Source organism: Chiroxiphia lanceolata, chromosome 27 (genome assembly GCF_009829145.1).
Source record: "Chiroxiphia lanceolata isolate bChiLan1 chromosome 27, bChiLan1.pri, whole genome shotgun sequence".
Classification (NCBI taxonomy): Eukaryota; Metazoa; Chordata; class Aves; order Passeriformes; family Pipridae; genus Chiroxiphia; species Chiroxiphia lanceolata.
In genome coordinates this window covers 3,693,253-3,718,957 of record NC_045663.1, presented here as the reverse complement: position 1 = coordinate 3,718,957, position 25,705 = coordinate 3,693,253, and the positions used below count along the sequence as shown (strand labels likewise).

General features: G+C 52.1%; 2 protein-coding genes across 3 annotated transcripts; one reads left to right on the top strand and one right to left on the bottom strand.

Annotated features, from left to right (window-relative positions):
- The first annotated feature begins 272 nt into the window (after window positions 1–272).
- Window positions 273–23,910, top strand: TMPRSS9 (transmembrane serine protease 9). Its single transcript, XM_032712224.1, has 19 exons — window positions 273–395; window positions 7,529–7,679; window positions 9,622–9,749; window positions 10,201–10,268; window positions 10,695–10,870; window positions 11,972–12,013; window positions 12,960–13,131; window positions 13,343–13,617; window positions 13,762–13,898; window positions 15,089–15,401; window positions 16,233–16,404; window positions 17,779–18,050; window positions 18,741–18,877; window positions 19,441–19,798; window positions 19,887–20,003; window positions 20,661–20,832; window positions 21,158–21,423; window positions 21,938–22,074; window positions 22,544–23,910. The coding sequence occupies exons 2-19, from the start codon at window positions 7,544–7,546 to the stop codon at window positions 22,703–22,705; spliced, it is 3,240 nt and encodes a 1,079-aa protein (XP_032568115.1). The 5' UTR covers window positions 273–395; window positions 7,529–7,543; the 3' UTR covers window positions 22,706–23,910.
- A 26-nt stretch (window positions 23,911–23,936) lies between these two features.
- TIMM13 (translocase of inner mitochondrial membrane 13) lies at window positions 23,937–25,680 on the bottom strand. 2 transcript variants are annotated; one of them, XR_004361027.1, is made up of 4 exons: window positions 25,498–25,674; window positions 25,305–25,373; window positions 25,074–25,228; window positions 23,937–24,943 (listed from the first exon to the last, which is right to left on the bottom strand). XR_004361027.1 is itself a non-coding variant. In XM_032712225.1 (3 exons), the coding sequence occupies exons 1-3, from the start codon at window positions 25,621–25,623 to the stop codon at window positions 25,130–25,132; spliced, it is 294 nt and encodes a 97-aa protein (XP_032568116.1). In that variant the 5' UTR covers window positions 25,624–25,680; the 3' UTR covers window positions 23,937–25,129. The 2 variants fall into 2 exon arrangements, 1 of the variants encoding a protein (XP_032568116.1); XM_032712225.1 differs by having other exon boundaries at window positions 23,937–25,228; window positions 25,498–25,680.
- Window positions 25,681–25,705: the final 25 nt, after the last annotated feature.

The following is a 25,705-nucleotide window of genomic DNA, read 5'->3' as shown; positions in this document are numbered from 1 at the left end:
TCGGTGCTGCCGGCACGAACCACCCCACTCCAGGCAGCGATTCCCCCTTCTGTCCTGCAGGTGAAAGGTGCTGCCGGAGGGGATGGGAGCTGCCCAGCGAACTGCGGGAAGGTCCCGTGGCTGGGGAGGGAGAGGCAGGAGCTGGGGCATCGCTGCTCCAGTTCCCGGCGCGGGCAGGGAGAGCGGGGGGCGGGGGGAAGCGCTTAAACCCAAAGTTCAGCGAAGCAACAAACCAGCTCTTCAGGGTGAACCGTCCCTGCCTCTCAGCCTGTGCCTTTAAGCCCCGCCGCGAACTCCCCCCGTGCCTCCCACCGCCCCCTCCGCGCCCCGGGCGGGTGAGCGCGGGGAGAACCTGCCGGGGAAAGCACCTGGCGGCAACGGGAAAAGCAAAGCGGGTGAGTCCCTGCTCCTTATTAGGGGCTCTTTTCATTTTCTCCAAGGTGCCGGGCTCTCTTGGCTCGGATGGGAACAGGAAAACCTGAGCCTTCCCCGACAGCCGAACCCACCCGTGGGTGCTTCTCCGCGACCGCCGCGATCCCTCCCGCCCGGCGATGGGGCTCGGACAGCCCTCATCCTCCTCCTCCTCCTCCTCTTCCTTCTTGTTCTTCTTCTCCTCCTCCTCCTCCTCCTCCTCGTTTCTCCGTCAGGGTCAAGCAGTTTGCTGCCTGCGCCCGCAGATTTCCAGACAAGCGGGAGTTTGAAACCGCTTCTCCCTGCTGGATTTCCCCCCCGTGCTCGGGGAAATCCCTCTTGCTCTGCTGGTTCTGAGCAAACATCTTGTTTGTGAATTAACTGCCTGTGGGGAAAGCAGCTAAGCTCACCTCTTATGGAAAGTAAGAGAGGGAAACAACTTCTGTGCTTCCTCAGCACATAAGCCTACTTTGCTTATGGCTCAGTAGTTTTTATTATGTGATGCTGAAGTGCTTTTTAGTGGTTTTCAATTCCGTGTAACACTAACATGATTCAGGGGAGGTTGGGACCACTTTGCACAAATGAGTGGAGGGGATTTTTTTCTGCTCCTGGGACCAAAGGAACCCACTGGCCACAGAAATGGGCTCCCCACTGAATGTCTGTGGAAGCTGAACCCTTCTGCCAGCTGTGTATTTCTGCAGGACATTTCATCTTCTGTCTGTTAATCAGCAAACACATGTGGGACCTAATGGATGAACCTTAGTGGAGAGTGACCTCTAGACCCTCTTGTCTGAAAGTACTGGTTAAGGGGAAACATCTTATTTTCTTTAACCCTTTGGAAAACAAAGGCAGAGAATGGACTATATTATCTAAAAGCTATAGCAAATTACGAAATACTCTAGAAAGAAAGGTCAGGGTAGCTTATGGGAAACAAAAAGCTTTGGCAGTAATGCAGACCTAAATGCTGAAATAAGCAACATTATCACTGTGGCAGCGAGAAGCTTTGACCTTGGAATGGGACAACTCTTATAGCAACCTCCATGGGCTGGGAACAGCACCATCATTTGAGCTCAAATAAACGTTCCTGCAGCTGGATGGTGCTTTGTTCCCACGGTTGAAGGAAAGGGCTTGAGAGTCGCCCTGCTTTGCACCCACTCGTCTGCCAAGTGGGGCTGGTCTGCAGGGAGCCCAGCACAGCCCCCATACCCTGCTCAGGGGGTCCCTGTGGGTGAGGTGCCAAGCAAGGCAGCACAGGCCAGTGCAGGATTTGGGCTGGCCCCGTGGGCAACACCCTGTGGCCTCTGCCTGGGGGTGGTCTCAGACAGGAGGGGCTGGGCCGAAGCTGTGCATGGTCACACAGCCCCAGCACTGGAGTTCAGCAGTGACACTATTGTGTATTGATACATGCAGAGTTTCATTCTGCAGCCTCTGAGGTTAATGACAAAAATCCCATTGACTCGGGTGCTGTGAGTTCACTGCCTGACTGATATCTTTCATCACTGGCTGGTTTCTCTCTGTGATCTCTCCCTTTGAGGGAACATGCATTGCAGATGACTGGTTTCAGGGTAGCGTGGGGGTTTTGTGCCCACGAACACTGATACCTACCTGTCAACCTGTAAGAACAGCTGAAGCTGGGTAAAAAATGTAATGTACGCATTGCTTTTAATGTATGTCAGCTGTAAGAAAGAATAAAATGTGCCTGTCTGCAAATGAAGACATTGAGTTTAGCCCCTCTTCCTTGAAGAACCCCTGGTCCCAGTATTGTCCACTGACTCCATCGGGACCAAGATTCCTTCCACAGCCTTTGCACTGGGCCAGTGCAAAGTGTCCAGGGGAGGCAAGTGGACATCCCTAAAGGAGGTGCCATGAGTTAAGCATGTGAGTTTTTCCTGGCCGTTCATGAGCTGAAAAGTATCAAATTATATAGTGCTCCTCTTGTGAAAAGTAACCAGGCAGACATAGGCTTCCTGACTTACTGGATACTCCCCATGTGTATTCAGTATTTACTATCTGTACTGAGTTTTCAATCCAGCACAGTGAGGGGGCAGGAGAGTTGCCTTTATTTTATTGTGTAATCCATGGCTAAAAGTTTAAGAAGTAATTGCAGGTACAAATCCACTCAGTACTCTGTTACCAAAGGGAGAGCTCAGGGCTGAGTGTCTCCAAGGTGGAAGTGATGTTAGAGCCTTTGTTACCAGTGATAATACCAGCACCAGGGAGCCCAGCCTGTCTGTCATGCCCCAGCTGAGGCTGCTGAGCTGGCAGGCAGGAAGAGGATCTTCTTACTTGTAAATTGAGAGACATTTGCAGACCAAGAGGGACAATAAACAAGGCCAGCACAGTGTCACTGGGCTTGCTGAGAGCAGGACTACAGCTGAACCAGAGGCACCTCCAAGGAAGGAGAGGGCAGCAGGTGAGCAGGGACTTTCAGATTTGCTGGCTTGCAGGCCACACGTGGTCTGGGGGCTCTTCACTCACCTCAATAATAAGAGCTGTCCTCAGAGTCTGCAGCCTCTTAGGTGACTGACAGTGTTTCTTTCTGCTTGAAAGTAGGGTGCAGTCTTTCAAATGCAGCACAACCCCCTCTAAATGTTAACCTGCAGAGATGGGGCCGTGCACAGTTCTACGTGTCCATTACAGAAACTGGAGATGGGTTAAAGCAAAAGGATTAAAGACATGCAGTGTTGGGTGGCCCAAGGAACCAGTATGGTGGCCAGTGACATTCATGGCACACGAAACAAAAAGGCCACGTTAGCCAAACCTGTGTCTGCTGGTCATGGGGGTGGTTTGATGCTGAGAGCTCTGTCCTGTATCTGTTCAGCTTTCTTTTTATGGCACAGCATCACCTCATCAGAAGGTTTAAGGGAAGACATATGGGCTCACCAGGAAACAACAGTGTTGGAATGAATTCCAACACTCCCTTCTCTGCAGCCCCACTCCCAGAGTGGCTCTGAGGGACCCCTGAGCCATAAGGGGGAACTGGCCCATGGTTCTTGGCCTCTCCAGGCTGACATGTCCTTGCCCTAAACCCAACAGGTACCACTGGTTTTAAATCCACTCCCCTGGGAAAGTGTCCTACCTTCTCTCAGTAGCTGGTGCCACAAGTGACCCCCATTTCTGTACAAGTAAACTCCCAACTGTAAGGAAAAAATCACAAGGTTTTGACCCCATTTTAACTGGGATTGGCTGTTCCCACCACCACGCTCTGCCAGCAGACCTGTTTGCACACCCACCTCTCTCACCTCCCCTGGTCATGCTTCTGCTTTCACTTACAGCAAATGACCATCTCCTCCCTCCTGCTCAAGCTCATGGTTTGGTGACACAGACGTGGTTTGTTTTCTGGCGCCTGAGATTTTGAATGGTGAACCCACCAAATGAGGCAGGCTGGAGTCTGCTGACTCATTTTGGGCTACCTCCTGGGGAAATAGTCTGCTTCTACTGTGTTCCTCCTCTGAAGTGCCACAAGTCTTATCTTGCTGATAAAATCAGTAGTCCTTCACTTGCCTTTGGCCACAGGCTCATTACTTGCTGAGGCTGCAGGTAGATCTGCTGCTGGGCTTGTGTTCTGCCTCCAGCAAGTCACATATTTTTCATATCTGTGCCACATTTTGCAAAGGCTCTGTCTGGGTGAGGACTTACAGGCGTGACCTTTAGGCCATGACACAGTTCTACAACCCCTGTGCCTGGAGGCTCAGCAGACACAGTGTTGCTGTGCTGAGAGCCACACTGCCCCACCATGGGATAAACCAAATGCTTTTATTAACACTTGGTTACTCAAATGGTTGCAGCATATTTGCTGCCCTCTATAATCACAGTTTGGGAGAAAATCATCCCAAAAAAATCATCTGGAATACAGAAACGAAGCACAAAGACCCCAGAGCAGCCCAAACTCACCATCAGGGGACACTGGAGTCTCCTTGTATTCGTTATCTGTAAATGCAGATAAAAGTTGACTTTTGAAGACACGGTCACCACTGTTTCTTTCCTGTCTGTCTTTCCTCTGGCCAACAGTTCAGAGAGGGGGCTCAGCTCGTGTCCCTGTGGTCAAGGGCTGCTGATAGGGGCTGACAGACTGGGAATGGGAGAAGCTGGAGGGAGCCTGGGGCACTGCAGTGCAAGGAGTCTCCCTCTCAAGGGAGAGAGACTGGGGGCTGGAGAGGGCTGGGAAGGCAGAAGGAAGAGACTCAGGAGGTGAAGACATGAAGGGGAAGACACAGTGAGGTGAAGGACGAGAAGTACCAAGCAGTGGAAGGGAAGAGGCTGGGGAATGGGAAGGTAAATGAAGAAAACCAGCCCCTTTTGCTGGGCAGTCACAAGCACGGTGCTGGGATATCCCTGTGGTGCTGCAGCCCCGGGAGCTGGTGCATTTTGCAAGAAGGCAGTTCCTGCCTGACAACAGGAGCCAGCACAATTTATGCTGAACAGATGAACTGTGCTCTGGGCCAGTCCTACAGGTGTGCATGGCCTGGGATCACCTGAGTGAAACAGAGACACCTCCCAGGGTGAGGCTGGATCTGTGCCCAGCATGGACAGGCAAGGGGGGTGTCCCTCCTTGGGTGGCCCTGCCTTGTCCCCTTGTCACTCCTGCACATGATGTGCCCTCAACACACTGCACATGCATGTTCTCAAACACTCATGTGGGCTCTCACACACTCGTGTGTGCTCACACACACACACGTGCTGCTTGTCCCCTTTGACGAGAAGAGTTGGGTGTCAGTGACAGTTTGGCTAATTGGATAAATGAATATTTTTACAGTATTACTTAATATTTTGTAATTTACCTACCTGAACCAGCTGAGAAATAAAAATATGTCTTCCAAGGAAATCCTATGGGATGATTCAAGGCTGCCCTAGAGCAAAGTCCAGACTCCTACAGAGAAAACAAAACCCGGGGCTGCCACCTCCCAGCACTGCAGCAGATCCTCGGGGGCAGCCAGAGATGGTGACAGTCACAGAACAGCTCTTGCTGACTCTCTGCAGCACATCAGATGTGCCTCCCCTGCTAAAACCGAGCAGTGAAAGACACCTCTCTGAGACAGGACAGAGAGGACTCCCTTAGGTCAGAGTTCCCCACCCCCTGCTCTCAGGGGCATCGTGTTTTATAATCACTCAATTTATGAGCTGACAGAAAAATCGTTTTTCTTCTCAACATTCCTACTGGAAACTCGTGCTCCTCTGACTGTTAATACTTCCCTAATTTCTGCCCCACCAAAAAATTTACTTTTTGCTTCTCTGATTTTATGCCATAATGTTTTTCACTGTGTATAGCTCCTTGCTGCAGATCTCCATTATGTATTTACAGATTAGTCCTTATTATTTTCAGTGAAAAAATTACAATCTCTACTTTGCTCTTGCAAAATGGGCTTTACATTTACATGTCCTTTTATTTTTTTTTAACTCACACCACTCACAACAAAAGAAAGTAAACTTTCCTTATGCTAAAAGGGAGAGCAAAGACAGGTTTTGATTGTTTTGTGAAGTAAAAGGCTCTCTAAATACTCTTATTTTTTCCAGTTAAAATGCCTCTGCAATCACTAATATAAACTTCTTTCTAGGGTTACAAGTACCTGTTAGTGTAATATGACTTTTATATGCAGCCAAGATTGTATTGTTAAAAAAACACCCAGCCAGAGACAATTTTGTCTGTGGTGTTAATTTTTTTCTCAGATGCAGTTGTCCTACCTTTGAGGTCCATTGATGGTCAGCAGACCTGGACTAGATTTCTGAGGTCCCACATTCAGCACACTACAAGAGAGACAGTGGCTCTAAAACCCACTGAAAAGAGTGGAGGAGGGATCCCTCATCTGTATGTATTCAGGTCACAAGAACCACTAGAAAAATGTTCCCTACCTGTCTCCTCTCAGCCAGAGCTGAATTGTCAAATGGAGATATTGTTAGAGGAACCAGGGGCCACAGTGCCTATCTGTGCCAGGCTCAGTGACAGCTGAAAAAGAATATTTGGAGGTCTGCTAGAAAAAAAAAGAGGGATCTTGGACAGACTCTCCCTTCCTCTCCCCTTTCCCTCTGTTTGTTGCCTCACAAAGAAGTGACCTTTTAAAATCTCTTATCTAAGAAGCTTCAGTTTAAAGAGCTGCTGACGCCTCTTGGAAAACACTGAAAAGCTCCTCTGAAACAGGGAGCTCCTGCTCCGTGTCCTGGGTGCCTTTCTTCCCCTCTTCCTTTCATTGCTGGCTGCATTTACATTAGAAAAGGCTGTTCCTCTGCAGCTTCCCCGAAGTCACAGCCTGACTTACAGCAGCAGTGAATTGCTGCTGTGGCAGCCCAACCTCTCACAGCACCTTCTGAGTGGGTAGGAGGTGACCAGGGGAGATGTCCCTTGGCAGGACACACTTTGCAACTGAGGATGGAAGAGCTGAGTGGGTTTTATGCTCTTGGTGCTCTCAGGATCAAGGCAGGGTAAGTTTGAGAGAAGATTGTGCCTTGCCAAGACCCTTCTGGTGTCACCTGTAAATCTGAAGTTTCCCAGCTGCTAGAGATTGAGTCCTCAAAGAACTCACTCTGAAGCTGAGTAACTCTGGACCTTTGGCCAAGGTCAGACTTCTGTGGATTTCCAGTCTGACAAAACAAATTGTCTGAGACAGCCTTTACCCTGCCCAGTCTGAAGGGAAGGGTTACGTGTCTTCTTCCTGCCTATGAGGGAGAAATATTAATCCAGTTATTTAATACATTTTAGGGCCACAGGAAGTCGGTGCCTCTCCTTGTCTCACCAGGCTTGTTGCAAAAACCAGCCTGTCTGAATGACTGCTGGAATCACAATGGATATCCCAGGCTACTTCATTCCTACTGATACCCAATTGTTGATGTTGGCCAAATAAAGGCCAACTGTGGGCTGGCTTGTACCAGCAAGGCTGCAGACCAAAAAAAAAAAAAAAAAAAGCAAGATAACTGTTCTATTTTTGGCATTTTTGAGATCTCATTTGGAGCACCATATCCCATCTGGGCATCAGGAGTGCAGCCTGAGTGCAGTGTGTATCCATCCTTTCACTTCTCGGGGTGATGTTTGAAGCTCCTGGAGTAACCAATGGCCAGCACGACACGTTTCATCTCAGTCTTATCCTTTTCCTCTCTTCTTTTTAATCACAGAGCCCATCTGTAGAGCTGCTTAAAGAGCATGGACCAGATAAAGCCAGGACAAGTGCCAGGACAAGGCACTCAGGGAAGGAGACTGAGGGGCTGCTGTTGGAAGGTTGCTGCTGCTGCTGCCGTGGTGGGCAGTGCCACAGCTCTCTGCCTGGGGATCCTGCTGGGTGAGTGTGCAGCTGGGTACATTTTTTCAGTTTATCAGCTCCAGAAGAGAAGTGGTCTGCACTGCTCCTGGCAAAAATCCTCAAAATCCTCCCGCTGAAGAACAAAATGTGGTCAAGTTCCTGCACACACAAACAAGGGCTGTAGTCAACTCATGTTCTCAACATGTGACTTTGGAGCACTTCATCTTCACTGTCTCATGACACATATGCTCTATTCCTGTCCTGCTTGACCAACCTGATCTCTTTCTATGACAAGGTGACCCACCTAGTAGATGAGGGAAAGGCTGTGAATGTAGTGTACCCCAACTTCAGTAAAGCCTTCTGCACTGTTTCCCACCACATTCTCCTGGAGAAACTGGCTGCTTGTGGCTTGCTCAGGTGCACTCTTCAGTGGGTAAAAACTGTCTGGCTGGTGGTGAATGGAGTTACATCCAGCTGGGGGCTGGTGACCAGTGGTGTTCCCCAGAGCCACTCTGGGGTCAGCACTGTTTAATGTCTTTATCAATTATCCTGACAAGGAGATCAAGGGCACCCTCAGTCAGTTCACAGATGACACCAAGCTGGATGGGAGTGTTGATTTGCTGGAGGCTCCAGAGAGGCAACTGGGCAGGGTGGATTGATGGGCCAAGGCCAGTGGTATGAGGGTCAACAAGGCAAAGTGCCAGATCCTGCCAGAAAACTGCCTGGTGGAGAAGGGCCTGGAGGTGCTGGTTGACACTGACTGAACATGAGCCAGGTGTGCCCAGGTGGCCAAGAATGCCACTGGCATCCGGCTCGTACCAGCCACAGTGTGGCCAGCAGGACCAGGGCAGTGACTGTCCCCCTGTGCTGGGCACTGCTGAGGCCACACCTCAAATCCTGGGGTCAGTTTTTGGTCCCTCATGACAAGAAAGACATTGAGGGGCTGGAGCATGTCCAGGGAAGGGAACAGAGCTGGGGAAGGGTCTGGAGCACAAATCTGATGAGGAGGAGCTGAGGGGGCTCAGCCTGGAGAAAAGAGGGCTCAGGGGGAACCTGCTCACTCTCCACAACTCCCTGACAGGAATGTGCAGCCAGATAGGGTTGGGCTCTGCTCCCAGGAAACAAGGGACAGGACCAGAGGAGATGATCTCAAGTTGCACCAGATTGGATATTAGGGAAAACTCCTTCACTGAAAGGGTTATCCAGCCCTGGCACAGGTTGCCCAGGGTGGAGTCACCATCCCCGTGGGGATTTAAAAGGTGTAGATGTGGCACTTGGGGACATGGTTTAGTGGTGGGCTTGGCAGTGCTGGTGGAATGATTGGACTCAATGATCTCAGAGGCCTTTTCCAACCTAAATGATGCCATGATTCAATGATTCTATCCTCTAATCTCTCTCTGTGACTCCCAAATTTCCTGTCACTGTACCTCACCACCCCTGCCATCCCCTATCACAGCCTCTTGCAGCCACTGACCATTGCCTGTTTTACTGTCCCACTCCAGAGCACAACCACCATCTCCTTGCCTCTCCCACCTCCCTCCTGCTGCTCCTGGTGTCCCATGGCAGATGCCACCTGAGGCCAGCACCCCAGAAAGGACCCTAGTGTGACATGACTGACAGATCCCACCTGGACAGTCCCGCTTTCTGAGCTGGCTTCAGTACCCAGCAAACCTTTCACCAGCCTGTTTCTGCAAGGACAGGGCCAATCTGGGACTGCCAGGCTGTACCCATCTGTTCATGAACTTCTGTTTCAGGCTTGACAAAAATCCACCATTTTCAAGTTCAGACTAGTTCAGTGCCAAATGCTATTCCTGCAGGTGTGCAGGGTATCCCAGAGTGGTCACGGGGCACCCCCGAGGCAGCCGGGGTGGTCAGAGACAGTCACGCTGCCAAAACCAGGGGGCTTAAAGGACATGATGAGATCCACGTTCCAGAGCAGTGAGGAAAGCTGCCTCTGACAGACACTGTCCCTCTCTGGCAGCCTGCCATCCCCCAGGAGAGACCAGCTTTGAGCACACAGTGGAGCTGCAAGGAATCATGTTCAACAGCAGCTTAAAGATGGAGAACTCAGAGTACTACAGGGTGCTGACACCTGCTCTTGAGAGGCTGGTGAGTTGATCTGGGCTTTCCAAGAAAATACTTGGGAAATACTGTGGTGGCTCACCAGGGCCCAGCTTGAGTGTCCTCATTCAGCAGAATCTGGATGCCAAGGGCAGGAGGGAAACTAGGACTTCTTAAACATCAGCAGGGTACAACTGTGGGACTGAGCCACACTTTGAGAGGCTCTGTCAGGGCCCTGAGAGGCATTTGTGGTGTGGGAGGTGTGTGCTCACACCTGCTCCTTGCAAAAGATGTAGGAAGGCATAAAAAGGGGATGTACTGCCTCATGCCCTGAGCCAGGGTGGGAAAAGGGTTAGACATGAGCTGGACATGGCTGCTTCTGCTGTTTGCAGAGGCAAGAGAAGATCCTTCAACAGCTCCAGCTCCCAGGCATAGTCTAGTCCCACTCCCTGGGGTCTTCTATGCAGTAAGTGTATGACCATCACTCTTTGCTTTGCAGTTTCTGTCCAGTCTGCAGGACTCCCAGCTGGACTGGAGCTGCACCGGTTGCACTATCCTGGGCTATAGGTGAGTGTAGGCAGCTGTCCCTGCAGACTCTGCAGCTCATGTTTCAGGGCATTCTGACAGGCCTTACCAAGAAGGTGAGCTCACACCTGTGCTGTTGTTCAAAACTAGCACAAAGAGAAACTGGTTTTTGATCAAGGCTGGATTTTCTTCTGGGATTGCAGCAGTGTTCTGGATTCTTTCATTTGGAAGCACAGTGAGAAAGGCAGAGGGAAATGGCTTGTTCAAGCACAGCTTTGGGCCAAAGGAAAAAAAACACAAATGACCATTTCAACCCAGAGAACATCTCCAGAAAAACCTTAAATTATTAAGAATCACATTATGAAGAGTCAGTTTTGTTTCCCTTCAGTTCCCCGTAGGCAGCGAGCACAGGAGCCTGTGCTGATTGTGGAGAATTAATGTCCCCATTAATTCCCTGTCTCCCAGCAGGAATGGAAACTCGAGTGTGATCGTCCATTTCCGCCTCTTCTTCGCCCCCCAGGACTCCCAGCCCCTGAGCTCTGCCTTGGAGGAGGAAGCTCTGAGGCACGGGCTGGCAGCTGCCCTGCGCAGGCAGGGTCTGGCCCTGGCTGCCTACGGGACCATCTCCTCAGCTTCTCTCACAGGTACAGCCCTCCCACCACTGCCAGGCAGAGCAGGGGGCCCAGTGCTGGGGCTGCTGCCACCCAAGGTCACACAGCAAAGCCACCATCTGTGTCTCAGAGAGCCAAACTGTTGCAGGGCTTCAGTTCTGGATGTGCAGTCAAGGCTTCATGCCCAGCAGCAATGCTGGACATGGGGGTGCTGCCAGGCACCCAGCAAAACAGTGAAATGCTCTGCCTGGCTCCCAGCTTCACTGTACAGCAGCAGAGACCAGCCTAGACCTTGCCTGCTGCTCAACAAACATTTGTGGGGTACCCAAATACCTGTCCAGCACTAATGCTGTCCTGCTGCTCTGCCCTGCAAGAGCAGCTTGAGGGGCTCACAGCAACAACAGAGTCTAAAGTATAAATTGCACTTTCTTTGGCTTTTCTTGCAGCACCTAGAATCAGTCTAAGGGACAGGGGATCGAGCTCTGGGAGGCTAATTGCTGAGCTGTCTGTACCTGCAAGTGCACAGCAGTCCTTAGGCAGCCCTCGGAGTTGTAGCAACAATTACAGCTTAGGTAGATATTTCTCATATTTGAATTACTCTCTGAAACCACCTGACAAAAAATTCTCCTTCCCTTCAGCGACTGTGGAGTTGCATGTGACTGTAGGACTTCAGGTCCAGCAGGTTTAAAAAAACATGTGCCTGGGAAACATGAAGGTGTGGGCTCCTCTGCAGCTCCTTCTGCCACGATGGGCAGGATCCCTGGATCTTCAGGAGCCTTGTGCAGCCCAGATGGAGGATGCACAGACTCCCCTTGGCTTTAGGCAACAGTCCTGCATAGGTTCAGACCTGGAGTCTGCTCCTAGGAGGCAGGTCACTGCTTTTGGGAATTTATCCCTGTACCTGGAATCACCCAAAGCCCACAGAGCTGTAGGTGGCTGCTCCTGCCCTGTCCCATGGCTGAGCAGGGTTCCCCAGCAGGGACCCAGGCCAGGAGCTCACACTGGCCATGGGGCAGGGAAAGGCAGGAGAAGACGATGCAGCAAAGCCTGCAGCAGCCCCAGTCTGGGAACAGCACAGTCCCCAGAGCTCCTGGGCTGCCCTTTTTGATTCCAATTCCTTCTACTTTGTCACAGGTCCCAGCAAGGTTTCTCCCCACAGATCTGGACTGAAATCAGGTAAGAGCCAGGCAGCAGGAAGAGCACCTGCACTCTGCAGCCTCCTCCTCCTCCTCACCAGTGGCCTGGATGCAGAAATCTTGTTCATAACCTGGTGGCCCAGGGCCCTGCAAGCTCAACAAGAGCTGCAGCTCTGCTTTGCTCTGGCCCTGCCAGGGAGCAGAGTGACAAGGACACTGCCCCGTGGTGGCTGCCCCTGGGGAAGCCAGGGCAGAGTTGCTGGGTGGGCTGCAGAAGGCAGGAATGGCTCAAGCCTCGCTGTCCCCAGGGAGCTGCCCTGGAGACACAGTCACTTGCTGCAACACCCAGTGCTTGTGGAAAGAACTGTGACAGGCAGACAGGGTGTGCTGATGGCTCTGAGGGAAGGGGCTGTGGTGAGTCTCTCACAGCAGGTCTCCTGGACAGTGGGGGACAGGCCACAGTGCAGTGCTGCAGACTGTGACAGGTGTGACACCACTGGCTTCCAGGAACTGAGGAGAGTCAAGGACACAGGATGACTTTTCAAGCCAATAGAAAATGCCTGTGTGAGGATGAGGGGAGCTGGGCCCTGAGAAACACCTTGGTCCCACCACCAACTGTGATAAGGGACACCTTCCTGGTGGCCTGGCATGATGGACGAGAGCCACATGGGCCACATGATGGACAACACCCATGAGCTGCTGGGAGCACATCATGAGGCAGTGGCTGAGATTGTCAAACTAGTCAAGATGCTTCTCCCCAGAATTTCTCACTCTAGAAGAGTTTCAGGGAGGACGCTGTGATGGGCCAGTGCTTTGCAGTGCTCTTTCCAGGCCTGCCCTGTGACATCCCAGGCACTGTCCTGTTGTTTGAGCATGTGCTGGGAGCACTCATGAAGCTGAAGCAGCTTCTCCCACTTGCCCCTGGGTCCGTGGTGCTGGGGCACAGAGGCAGGATCCTGATGCACTGGCTCTCTCACCCCTTTCAGACTGTGGGAGCCGCCCTGCCATGCAGACTGCCAGCAGGATAGTTGGGGGTTCAGAGGCGTCCAGAGGGGAGTTCCCATGGCAAGTCAGCCTGCGAGAGAACAACGAGCACTTCTGTGGGGCTGCAATCCTCACGGAGAAGTGGCTGGTGTCTGCTGCTCACTGCTTTACTGAGTAAGTTCTTGTCACGCCACCTCCCTCCCTCCATCTCCTTTCCAAAGCTGCCATCTCTGCACCACACTGCCCCATCACGCCTGGTTTCCCTCACGGGGAGTTTCCATCACTCCCACAGTGGATGGATGGCAGGATGGGCAGGAGGCAGCTGGGGTTTGCAGGACAGTGCTGTGGCTGCAGGCTCACACAGTCCCTACCATGTCTCCTCCAGGTTTCAGGACCCAGCCATGTGGGCAGCTTACACAGGGACCACCTCCCTCAGAGGCTCCGACAGCAGCGCAGTGAAAATGGACATTGCACAGATCATCCCACACCCCTCCTACAACGCTGACACAGCTGACTATGATGTGGCTGTGCTGGAGCTCAAGAGACCTGTCACCTTCACCAAGTACATCCAGCCCGTGTGCCTGCCAGACGCAGGCCATCACTTCCCAACCAGCAAGAAGTGCCTCATCTCTGGCTGGGGCTACCTCAAGGAGGATTTCTGTAAGCAAAGCGGGGCAGGGAGCAGAGGAGACACGGTGGGGTGTGGTGGGGCAGGAGGCCCCAGGGAAGGGAACTCAGAGCAGCTGGGATGGCTGTACCTGGGGCTCCCTGAGCTGAGCTCACAGTCGTGTCCTTCTCGTTCAGTGGTGAAACCCGAGTTCCTACAGAAAGCAACAGTGGAGCTGCTGGACCAGAACCTGTGCTCCAGCCTCTACAGCCACGTCCTCACAGACAGGATGATGTGTGCTGGCTACCTGGAGGGGAAGGTTGACTCCTGCCAGGTAAGCTTTGCTCAGGGAAGCTGGCACAGCTCCCCACATGAGTCTTTTCCTCTCAGTATGCACCAAGGGACACTTCAAGAAGCAGATCTGACACTGTGGTCATGGTTTCCCCCTGAGGTTTGAGGCTGTGCCTTGGACCCAAGCTCAGGGACTGCAGAAGACACAAATGAGGATGTTCTCTAGCACTTAGAGGATGGCACTGCTGTTTAATCTTTTGGGTAATTAACTATTTTTCTCTACTCCCTGAGCTGTAATCAGGGCTGGCCCTACCAATGTACCAGGCAGGTCCTTGGATCAAAATCCAGATGGCAAAGGGCAGCACTGGAAACTAAAATATACACAACAGTTTTTGGTGAACAACAGAGTGTTTTCTTTAGTTAGCCTGGAACTGCAAGTGGGCACCTGGAGAAAGTCCTGCCTTTCACAGTGGAGAGAGGAGACTGTGATGTGGGAGGAGGACTCTGATTTCCAGGGCTGTCCCTGTGGCTGGGCAGAGCTATTCAAACCTGCAGCCACCAGCTGAGCAAAACTGCACTGCTCTGGTGGTAGTGCTTCATATTTCTGGACCAAATACGACACAAACACCAGAGAAGGGGCCAACAATGGAAGATCCAAGGATGGACGAGCAACATGACCCATCTGGTTATTCATTATTGATCTAGAGCAGTGTCACCCCCAGAAGGCACTGCCAGCTTCACAGACACCACATGTCCATCAGTGATACTTTCAGGGCCCAACAATAACAAAGAATTGACCAGGGAACCATGGGCCAAATCAAGAAAACCTGATGCAAAGATTAGCATGGTCACCCTGGGCTGTGCATCAGGCAATGAACACCCATCATCTGTCTGTGTACGGGCTGCTGGGCTTAACCTTTAAGAGCAACAATTTAATGAATGATTAAAGCAGTAGAAATGCTAAACCCTTTATTTTATAGAGGATGTCCCTGTGCTCTTCTGGCATATCAATGGCACAAGGCTACTACTTAATAGAAGGCCAGTGTGCCCACGTGGAGGAGCAGCCAAAGGTCAGCACAGGAGATGCTCCAGTCATCACTGGTTGGAGCAAATATGAAGTGAGCTGAGATACAGAGGGACAGAGAGACCCCAGCTGGCAGAGGGAAGCTGAAGGTGGCCAGGGAGAGCTCAGTGCATCCCTAGGGAGAGCTCACCATCTGGCTTCTCTTGCAGGGTGACTCTGGTGGGCCCTTGGTTTGCCAAGAACCATCTGGCAGGTTTTTCCTGGCGGGAATCGTGAGCTGGGGGATTGGATGTGCTGAAGCCAGGAGGCCTGGGGTTTACACACGTGTTACCAAACTCAGAGACTGGATCTTGGATGCTATTTCTGCCTTCCCCAGCTCCACAGCCCACAGTGTCCCTCTGATACACTCCAGTACCAACAGTAATGTGGTCAGTGCTGAAGAGCTCAACACCATCAGAGGAACCCCCACCACCTCACCAGCCCCAGCTGCCAGCAGGCCAGTGACTGCAGGGAGACCACAAGGTATGAGCACCCATGGGTGGTGCACCTTGGCAGGAAGAGTGGCAGATACAGCTCCAAATGCCAGGTTCCTTCTTTTGCTGAGCTGAGCTGACTTTCTGTAGGGTGGGCCCCACAACCCTTGCCTAAGGACTAAGGCCAAGGCACATGTGACACTGTGTGGTTGTCCCAGCTCAGACCAGAGCAGCCTGGCAAAGTCACTCAGTACCTGTGCAGTTCCATGCAGTTCCTTTGCTTATATGACTGACTGTGCAATCTCATCTGAGTGACTCGTCTGCTCCAGCAGGTCCAGGACAGGGCACTAAGGCACAGCAGTGTCTGACAGGATTTAACCTGTTGACCACTCACTTTTGTTTGCCACCTGTGGATCTCCCCACAGCTCATAGTTGGTGGCTGCACCTTCACAGCAGACACGGATCTCCTCCCTGAAGGGAAGGAGGGCAGGTGTCTGTAGGATGACCTGTCTGCTCCAGGAGCCCCCAGTAGCTCTGCAGGGAGATGCAGATGTAAGGTATTTTTCTATATTTAGGATTAAGTTTTTATCTGTAATGGCAAGGCTAAGAGGCACAGAGCTGCTGATTACTCTGCCTCTGAGAAAGGCCCAGGATTGAGGATTTGCCAAGAGCAAGATGCAAAACAGCAGTTAGTGTGAAAGCCCAGGTGAAAACAGCCACCATCAGGCCCTGCCATGATCAGCAGACAGGGCTTGGGTAGATCCTCACACCTCAGCCCTGACCTGTCCCTGCTCAGACTCACTGCTTAGAGAGAGCAAAAGTCTCTCCTTGCTTGTCTTCTGCTAGGAGTACTCACAAGTCATGCTTTGACTTTGTTCAGAGTGTGGAGGACGACCTGGGTTCTCTAAACCCAGCAAGATCGTGGGAGGAACAGACGCTTCCAGAGGAGAGATCCCCTGGCAAGTCAGCCTGAAAGAGGACTCGAGGCACTTCTGTGGAGCCACCATCATCGGGGACCGCTGGCTGCTGTCGGCAGCTCACTGCTTCAACGAGTAAGAGCCCATCCCTGCCCCTCACCACAGAGCTGTGCTGCCAAAACCACAGCATGGCACTGAAGCCACAAAACAAGACATTAATTTTTGCTACAACTGGAGATTCACAGTAAAAGGGGTTTTGTGGGGAGGTTGGGATGACGCAGAGAGGGGTTACCCCAGCTTGGGCAGGGAGCAAGGACAACACATCGAAGAGGGGTGGAAAAGGACAGATGCCACAAGAGTTTCTTTAATAAATTTAACCTTAAAAATTGTCTGTAATACACAAAATAGAGGCACGTGGTCAGCTGGTAAAGGGAAAATGGTGTGTTCAGTCCTGCACAGTTCTGTTCTGCAAGAGCCTAAGCAGAGATTTATGAGTAGCCCAGATAAAGAAATGAGTAGCAAGAGGATAATGTTTGTCAAGAATAAATTCCTGAAGGCAGAAAGGGTGGGGAACTAACTAAGGAGGATTTCAAGACAACCTTATGCATTAAACAGCTGGGCAATAAAGCAGTGAGTGAAATGTAAGGTGTGAAATGAGGCACACAGCAAACCCAGCAGTGCTGTCTGTCTGTGGACAAGGGTGGGTCTCCATCAGCTCTCTCCATCCATCTCCACCTGAATGCTGCCATTCAAAATAAGAGATCAGAAACATTCAGATACTGCCCTGAGAGCAGCAGTGCTGTGGGCAGGGGTGGTTAAAGAGCACAGGAATGCAGTAACAGTTAGAAGAACAAGGGAGATGAGCAGGATGTTGGTGGCAATCCACAGCACACCAACCTCCACACAGGGCCAGAGTAACATTGTGTGGAGGTGAACACACAGCTCAGGGATGAGCTGGGTGTGGAACAGCATCATAACCAGCAAGACACAATAGATCAGGCCAGACCTGGGAAAAAAACAACTGGTGGGAAGGGAAAGTGTGATGGGACTGTGCAATGATGAGGGGTACAATTAGGGAACACCATTTCACTCTTTTTTTAAGACACCAAATGACCACCAAGAGCAGGTGGAAAACAATCGAAAGGAAGCAGTTCTTAATAAATGTCATTAAGCTGAACATTTAAAATTCACATAGGGTGAAAAAAAAAAAAAGAATAAAACACAACTTTAGAAAAATCCAAATAAAACCCCCAAATCCATCAAGACCTACTGAATACAGAGACACAACCTGTGTACCAGAACACTCCTGAAATCATAAATTTCTGAAGGTAAGGAGAGGATTATTACTACATGTTCACTTGCTCTTCAGGAGATATCCAACAGCTGCCACTGCTGGAAAGTGTTCTTTGGGCCTGACTTAGTAGGGCTGCTCTGCTGTGTGCTGATCATGTAAAACTGTCTGCAATCATCTGTGTGTGAGCATGCATGTTTAGAATTATGTATTTGCAGGACAAATCCAGAAGAGATCGAAGCCTACATGGGAACAACATCACTAAATGGAACAGATGAGAATGCAGTGAAAGTCAATGTAACAAGAGTGATCCCACACCCCCTCTTCAGCCCCATGATTCTGGACTTTGATGTGGCTGTACTGGAGCTGGCAAGACCTCTTGTCTTCAACAAATACATCCAGCCTCTGTGCCTCCCACTTGCTGTGCAGGAGTTTCCTGTTGGCAAGAAATGCCTCATTTCTGGGTGGGGAGACCTCCAGGAAGGGAATGGTAAGCAGTGATGCTGATTTGCCCTGGGGCAGTGACACCCTGAGCAGCAAAGCCTGTGCCACTGTGACCCACAGTCCTGTGAGCATACAGGACAGGGGACAGCAATGGGGACAGTCAGGAACTGACAGAAACACAAGAATAAGCAAGAACAAAGGCACACAGAGCATTACCTTAAACCACAGTTATTTAGGAGTCACCAGCAAACACGAAAATTGAGAGAGCAGCTTGGTGGGAACCAGGAGAAACCTGCTGGGCTCCTCTCAGTAGCTCTACCATGCCAAGCAAGAGTCAGGCACTGGCTCAGGGCCTGCTGCAGCTCTGGCAGGACTGTATGTCAGCCACAGCAGCCACACTCAGTCACAGAGATGTTCCAAGCAATTGGAAAAAGCAAAGATCCCACTGAAGGGAGAAGGCCTGAGAGTGGCACATGAGCTACCAGAGAAGCCCAGATGACCAGGAACTCACAGGCTGTCAGGACCACGGGACACTGCTGGGTGCAGGATCCTTAGCACAGAACTGCACCCTGGGGCCAGCCAGGAAGCTTCAGGGTTGCTGAGAAAATAGGTCATATAGGACTCAATTCTCATGTGGGATTAGAGCCTGTTTTCCCAAAATTTGTGTTGTCAGTCTGAAATTCATTAGCTCCCACTTTCCTCTGCTGCACTCACTAATCCCATGTTTTTCATGCAGCCACCAAGCCCGAGATCCTGCAGAAAGCCTCTGTGGCCATCATAGACCAGAACACCTGCAACTTCCTCTACAACTTCTCCCTCACTGACAGAATGATCTGTGCTGGCTTCCTGGAGGGGATGGTAGACTCATGCCAGGTAAGAGTATGGGATTTTTCTACTTTGTGGACTGTTCAGAAAGCTGGGCTAACTCTGCCTTCAGCAGATCTTTGTGAAATATTTACTGAGCTGCTGTGAAATATTTACTGAGCTGTGCAATTCAGTACACCTTAGCACAAAAAACCCAGCGTGCTACCCTGGAGCTTTTGAAAAGTATATAAAGCTCCACCACGTTGAGAATGACTTAAACCAACATCCCACTGCTCTGTCTGGCCAGGTGAATGCTGGATGAAGCAGGTCTCCTCCAGGAGAGGCAGTGAGACCTGGGCAGTTGGTGGTGGCTGTGGAGTGGTGCTGACAGGAGCTAAGAACTTTCAGGACAAAAGTCACTCGTATCTGTGCAGCCAGGCTGAGCCACTGACCCCACCTTCAGTGTCTGACTCGTGCCTTGCACACACACTGCATGGCAGCAGACAGACCCACGGCTGAAGAAAGAAGAGTTGGGGGTATCTAAATCCTCCTGGTGTGGCTGAGGGGCAGCTCCATGTAGACCTGTCTGGGGGAGACTGTACTGAGCAGCCATTGCCTTGCTTCTTCTGCAGGGAGATTCAGGGGGGCCCTTGGCCTGTGAGGCGACCCCAGGAGTGTTTTACCTGGCTGGCATTGTGAGCTGGGGATATGGCTGTGCCCAGGCTATGAAACCTGGCGTGTACTCCAGAATTACCAAACTCACAGACTGGATCCTGGACACCATCTCACAGTTGCCCAGTCCTGGCACAGGCATCCCTTCCAGTTCAGCCATCACCAGAACTTCCAGCACAGCCATCCTCACCCAGCCCAGCACAACAGCTGCAAGTCCAGCCACCAGAACCACCCTGGGAACGAAGATGAGCACAAACATGAGTGAAAACTCTGAAGCTCTGAGAACAACTGAACCTGCCAAGCCCACCCAAGCCCCAGGTAACACTGATGACAGAGGTACTGACATGTTGGTAGGAGGCCTCCAGCACAGGGAGTACTGAGCAGGCCATGGGTTATTCCCTTCCAGCGGTGCCTTGTACCAGCTTCACCTTCAAGTGTTCCAGCAAGGTGTGTATTGGAAAAGAAAATCCTGAATGTGATGGTGTTGTGGACTGCAGCAACGGCTTCGACGAGCGCAGCTGTGGTGAGTCCTGCTCTGCAGCCCGTGGCTGCTGCCAGCTGTGGTCTACACGGCCCAGACTCCCCAGAGCAACCCACCACATTCACACTGGCTGTCCTGGGCCCCACACTGGACACTGGGGGCCTGGGCCAGCCCACTGTAGTCCAGGTCCTACTTATTCTGCCAGAATCTAAACCAAGATAAAGCTGGATGAGCAAGGTCCAAATTTTGTGCCAGAAGATGTGGCCTCTTTTCCTCTGCTACAAGTATTAGAAACCATTTGCAGCACACCAGCCTTCTGGCCAGTCAGTCTGGTAGCACAAAGGTGGCAAGACAACTCTGCACAACGTGGCAGCCCAGAAAATGTCTTGTCATCCCTGGGACTGCTCCTTGGTCTGCACATTCCTTGCAGCTACCTGTGTGGTAGCTCAGCCAGTCCATCCAAATGTTCCCTCCTCACATACCACAGCCCTGGAAGGTGTGATCTGTGATAACAATTTCACAAACCATACCCTGTCTGCCAAGCCTTGCTTCAGCTGGGTGAATGGAATTCATCACATCCCACTGCCCTGTGAATGCCCCCCCCAAAAGCTGTCCCACGGCACGGGCTGTGGAAGGCAGGCAGACACTCCTTTTCACTTACGTTTATTTAAACCCACGGTGCTTCTTCCTCTGTCCCAGACTGTGGCCAAACGACTGCTCTGGCCTTCAGCAAGATCGTGGGTGGCAGCAGTGCAGCTCGAGGGGAGTGGCCCTGGCAAGTCAGTCTGTGGCTTCGGCGGAAGGAGCACAAGTGCGGGGCTGTCCTCATTGCTGACCGCTGGCTGCTCTCTGCAGCCCACTGCTTTGACATGTAAGTCTGAGGTGGGCTAATGAAGCCAGCTGACTCTTGGCCCCAGTCCCATCAGCCCACCTGCCCTTGCCCTCCCTCATGGTCCAGCACCACGGCTGGGATGCTGTGCCCCGTGAGAGGCACACGGTCCCCATCACAGGTGTGCCCCTACAGGTAAGTGGGAAGAAGAATGAGTGGAGCAAAACCTGGGTGTGCCCAGTGTGCTGGAGACAGGGGCCCTGCCCTCACAAGGTGTGGCCATAGTGCATCCCAGCCCCACAAGAGGAGGAATGGCCCTCCTTGTGAGGCCGTGCTCCTAACAGCCAGGTTTGCTGTCTTTCTGCAGTTACAGTGACCCCAAAATGTGGGTGGCCTTTCTAGGAACACCCTTCCTGAGTGGCATCGATGGCAAAATGGAGAAAATATTCCGTATCTACAAGCACCCTTTTTACAACATCTACAGCCTGGACTATGATGTGGCACTGCTAGAGCTGAGCACACCTGTCAAGTTCAGCAACACCATCAGGCCCATATGTCTCCCAGACAGTTCTCACATCTTCCATGAAGGGGCCAGATGCTTCATCACAGGCTGGGGCTCCACGAAGGAAGGAGGTACTGGTTGAGAGGGCCCCCTCACATCCATGATGGCCACAATGGTCACCTACCTTGCCCACTTCAACACCTGCAGTTCCAAACACCACTGTCCCAAGCCCTCCCCAGGCCAGGTCGGACCCTGCAGGGAACACCAAGCTGGGCAAGGCCTGGTATCACTACCATCTCCTCCCCTGCCACCATGCACTGTACTCGTCCATTTAGCCACACCTCTGCCCTCTTGGAGCCTTCCCAAGCTTTCTACATGCCAGCCACTATGCTCCCCATCCCCACAGCAGCTGCTCCAGCAGCACAAGGACCCAGTGCCATTTGTATCCGGTCAGCTGAGCTGCTGGACAAAGTACACACTCAAGGGACCTTTCTATGCTTGCTCTGCTGGGGAGGAACCAGGCCTGACTGACTTTCCCAGAGCAGGTCTCTCCCTCTGGCCAGCAAGGCTGCAGAGACCCCACTGCTACACGTTCTGCTTCTCATGTGCTCTGCGCCCGGTTAACATCAGTTCTTGTCTCCTCAGGTCTCATGTCAAAGCATCTGCAAAAGGCAGCAGTGAACATGATCGGAGACCAGGCCTGCAAAAAGTTCTACCCTGTCCAGATCAGCAGCAGGATGGTGTGTGCTGGTTTCCCACAGGGCACCGTCGACAGCTGTTCAGTGAGTGAGAGCAGCAAACACCGCGGCTGGGACACAGCAAGTTCGTGCCAAGTCCCCAGGCTATATTCCCTCAGGAGGGCCCTGCCTCCCCCAGCTCAGCTGGCTGTCCATCCATCATGGCTGTTGCCTTTATCCACACCCATCCTGCATACACCTTGTGCATACACCAACCCATGACAGGTCAGGGAAACACACAGACTAATGCCAAGCAAAGGACCACGGGGATACCTTGGAGCCTATTCCATGATCCTGTTGTACCTCCAAACACACTCTTCCACGTTCCAGAACCCCAACCTCACATTGTTCATGCAGGTACATCACTGAGCAGTCCCCTAGCTTGGAGTGTGGCTCCTGGGGAAGCGGGGAGCAGGACAGCAAATGCCCATGTCCCAGAGAGAAAGAACATCTCAAAGCTGGGGGAGCTGGGCTGCCTCTGGCTTGATACTGTACCCTTTTCCTCTCTCTGCAGGGTGATGCAGGCGGGCCCCTGGCATGTAAAGAACCCTCAGGGAAGTGGTTTCTAGCAGGAATCACAAGCTGGGGCTATGGCTGTGCCAGGCCATACTTCCCTGGTGTCTACACCAAAGTCACAGCTGTCCAGGGCTGGATTGCGCAGAACCTCAAGCTCTGAAACTGCATTTCACCACTCAGGGAAGGCAACGAACGAGGGGAGTAACTGCCAGAGGAGGCACTAATCCCTCAGCTATTGTACATTTTTCTGATGTTGCAAAGGGCTGAAGAGGGCCTTGCAGGTATTGAGCAAATGCCAGTGTTGTGTGACCCGCTGGTTGTGACACACCAGGGCATCTGATAACTGCTTTGCATAGAAAGGTACAAATTCTAGACATTTTCCATAAATAAATGAGGCCTGTCCCAACTTAAGACCTGGCCAAACATCCTACGCATTAAAACATGACCTTTCTAGTTGGAGGGGTGCCCGAAACATCTGGCAGATATTCATGGAGTTTGGCTGACCTCTGCCTATGAGCTGTCATCCCCAAGCCAAGCCAAGAGACTGGTGAACTTCGTCCCAGCCCAAAGTTATGCCCTTGCAGAAGCCTCAGACCTCACTGCCTTGATGGAGCTGTTGTGCTGTGCAGTGGCTTTTGGGAAGGGTGTGCTGCTGTTTTCACTCAGTGCCTGAGAGCTCAGTGATGACCTTCTGGCTCACCATTTGATCCCAAGAGAAGACAGGACTGAAATTCTTGGAGTTCAGACTGCAAAGGCCCTGATCTGTACTGGAGGATCAAGACAGGCTTCTCTACACCCTCCATACACCCCCACCCACCCAACCTCCCCCCAGCTCCTTTTGCACCAGGGAACAGGTGATTAAACTGAGTGAGGCATGGTCATACAGACCACTGCTCTGGTTAAGCTAGGTGGGAAAAATTCAAAGTGCTGACATAGGGGTGCAAGGATATAACTCCTTCAGGAGGAGGTCAGGTCCCACCAGCCAGCATATGACATGCAGACAACTTTGTTCATAAGAAAAAAACTGCCGCAGAGCTCATGTGCCAAGTCTTGGGCAGACCTGGACATCTCCCCATAGATTCAGCCACCAAAACTGAACAGCTGTTTGTACCCCAAACCCCTTCCTCATTTTTGGTGCTTAAGCTCTGCATCTGGGCATAGCAAGAGGTTTCTTCTGTCTCAACCCAGTGAGATCCACCACCTTCCCAGCCAGAGCACCAGCAAGGTGGCAGACCTGGCTTCCAGGCACGGCTGAGCTCCACGTGGGTTCAGATGCATGGCTGCAACACTTGTGGGATGTTCCCATGAATGAAATGGGATGGGACTGCTGCACAGCCAGTGCCACAAAACTCATACAGCCATAAATAAAAGTAAAAAGGCCCCTAAGCAAACACGGCTGAAAGCACTTTATTTTCAAGTAGTCATTCTGACAATCTGGAAGGGAAACTCCAGTTTCAGTAAGTTCAAATACCCAATTATCTCCTCACTTCACCTTGTGTAAGAACACTTTAGTCCCTTTATAGAAGCCACCACATTGGGAGATTAAATGAAATCAGGTTCTGCCATATCCCTTTGAATGTCTCAGCAGGTATGGAGACAACATCCTTCATCTGCCTCCATGTCCCAGCAAACAGTGAAATCTTTTATAAAATGCAGACCTCCAAAAGGAGGGATTTCAAAAAACCTCTCTGTAGAGACACAGGCACCATTAATCTCCAACACTCTCCTCTTGCAGCTGCTGTACCCACTGCTGACTGTACAGCATTAACCCAGCTTTTCAGGAGAGGTGTGTAACACAGAGTTGAGCACCAAAGCAGACCCACGTTCTCTGTTGCAGACATGCTCCTCCCTCAAAAAAATGATGCCTAGAAGGTAGGCTCCAAGATGGAACGTCTGTGCCAGAGCCAAACCAGAAGTCAGAGAGTATCACAGCAACACAACACACTTTATTCTATAAAGAAATGAACCCAAGTACTTTATTCTGTAAAGAAATTAATCCATCCACTTCCCAACCCTGTCCATCCCCCCAGCTGTGCTGCAACTCGGTCCCCAACACTGTGCCTGTGCTGAGTCAAAGCCTATGAGCCCAAAGTGAGCCCCACACAGAGATACACAGACACAAGGGAAGAAAGAGTCCAGGTGGCATGTGGAGAATATTATGGCAGCTTTTCTACTGATGAAAAAGGACTGGGTAACTACCTGATGGCTGGGTCCATGCTGGAATCCCGGGCAAAGGGACTGTGTTGCTGGCTTGGCTTGGCCCCTCTTTTCCACAGAAGGCTCCTTGCCTCTCGCAGCCCTTTCAGCAGGGATTTATCAAGTGCTATAATGCCTTGGCCAGTCTGGACGGTTGGGAAGGGCAAGAAGTAAATCAAGCAGCTCATGGTGGCTCTCAAGGCTGGAAAAAAAAAATCACTCGCTCCTGGGGCTGGTGCTAATAAAGGCCAATGGATGCAAAGGGTTTAGCGAGGGTTTATTGCTCTGCCACGGCAGGGGCTGGGAAGGCAGCAGGATTCACCCCCAACCACCTGGACTGGCCGCTCGTCCCTTCCCCACATGGTCCCTCCTGGCCCGGAACGCATCATCACATGTTGGCTCTCTCCCGCTGCAGCCGGGAATTGTAGGCTCGGGAAACCGTGTTCCAGGAGTCCATGTACCGGTCCATGCACATGGCGATGCACTTCTGCGGGACACAAAAGCCTCAGCGGCCGCCCCGAGCGCGGGCACCGCGGGTCCGCGGTCCTCCCGCCCGCCCTCACCTGCTCCGAGTTGTCCAGGGAGCCGCCGGGCTTCCCGATGCACTTCCGAAAGCACTTGTCCGTCATGCGCTGCGGAGATAGCCCATGAGCGGCACCGCGGCCCGGGGGCTCCGGCCGCGAGGGGAGCGGGACGGGGACGGGGACGGGGACGGGGACCGAGCGAACCCCGCCCGCGCCCGCCGCCCCTCCTGACCTGCAAGAGCTCCTGCGCGTTGGCCACGGCGATCTGCACCTTCACCTGCTCCATGATGAGCCCCGGGTCCAGCTTCCCCCCGCCGCCGCCCCCGGAGCCGAAGTCGGAGCCGAAGCCGCTCTCCATGCCCTCAGTGCCCGCGCTGCCGGCGAAATGGCGGCGCCCGGACTGCGGCTCCCGGCGGGCCCCGCGCCGGGCGGGGCCGAGC

Excerpts from the sequence above, each read along its gene's own strand:
- TMPRSS9 (XM_032712224.1), top strand. The coding sequence starts at position 7,544 with ATGGACCAGATAAAGCCAGGACAAGTGCCAGGACAAGGCACTCAGGGA. Across the intron at positions 10,269-10,694 it reads TGCACTATCCTGGGCTATAG|GAATGGAAACTCGAGTGTGA; the intron begins GTGAGTGTAGGC and ends GTCTCCCAGCAG. Across the intron at positions 20,004-20,660 it reads CTTCGACGAGCGCAGCTGTG|ACTGTGGCCAAACGACTGCT; the intron begins GTGAGTCCTGCT and ends CCTCTGTCCCAG.
- TIMM13 (XM_032712225.1), bottom strand. The coding sequence starts at position 25,623 with ATGGAGAGCGGCTTCGGCTCCGACTTCGGCTCCGGGGGCGGCGGCGGG. Across the intron at positions 25,374-25,497 it reads ACGCGCAGGAGCTCTTGCAG|CGCATGACGGACAAGTGCTT; the intron begins GTCAGGAGGGGC and ends CTATCTCCGCAG. Across the intron at positions 25,229-25,304 it reads CCCTGGACAACTCGGAGCAG|AAGTGCATCGCCATGTGCAT; the intron begins GTGAGGGCGGGC and ends TGTGTCCCGCAG.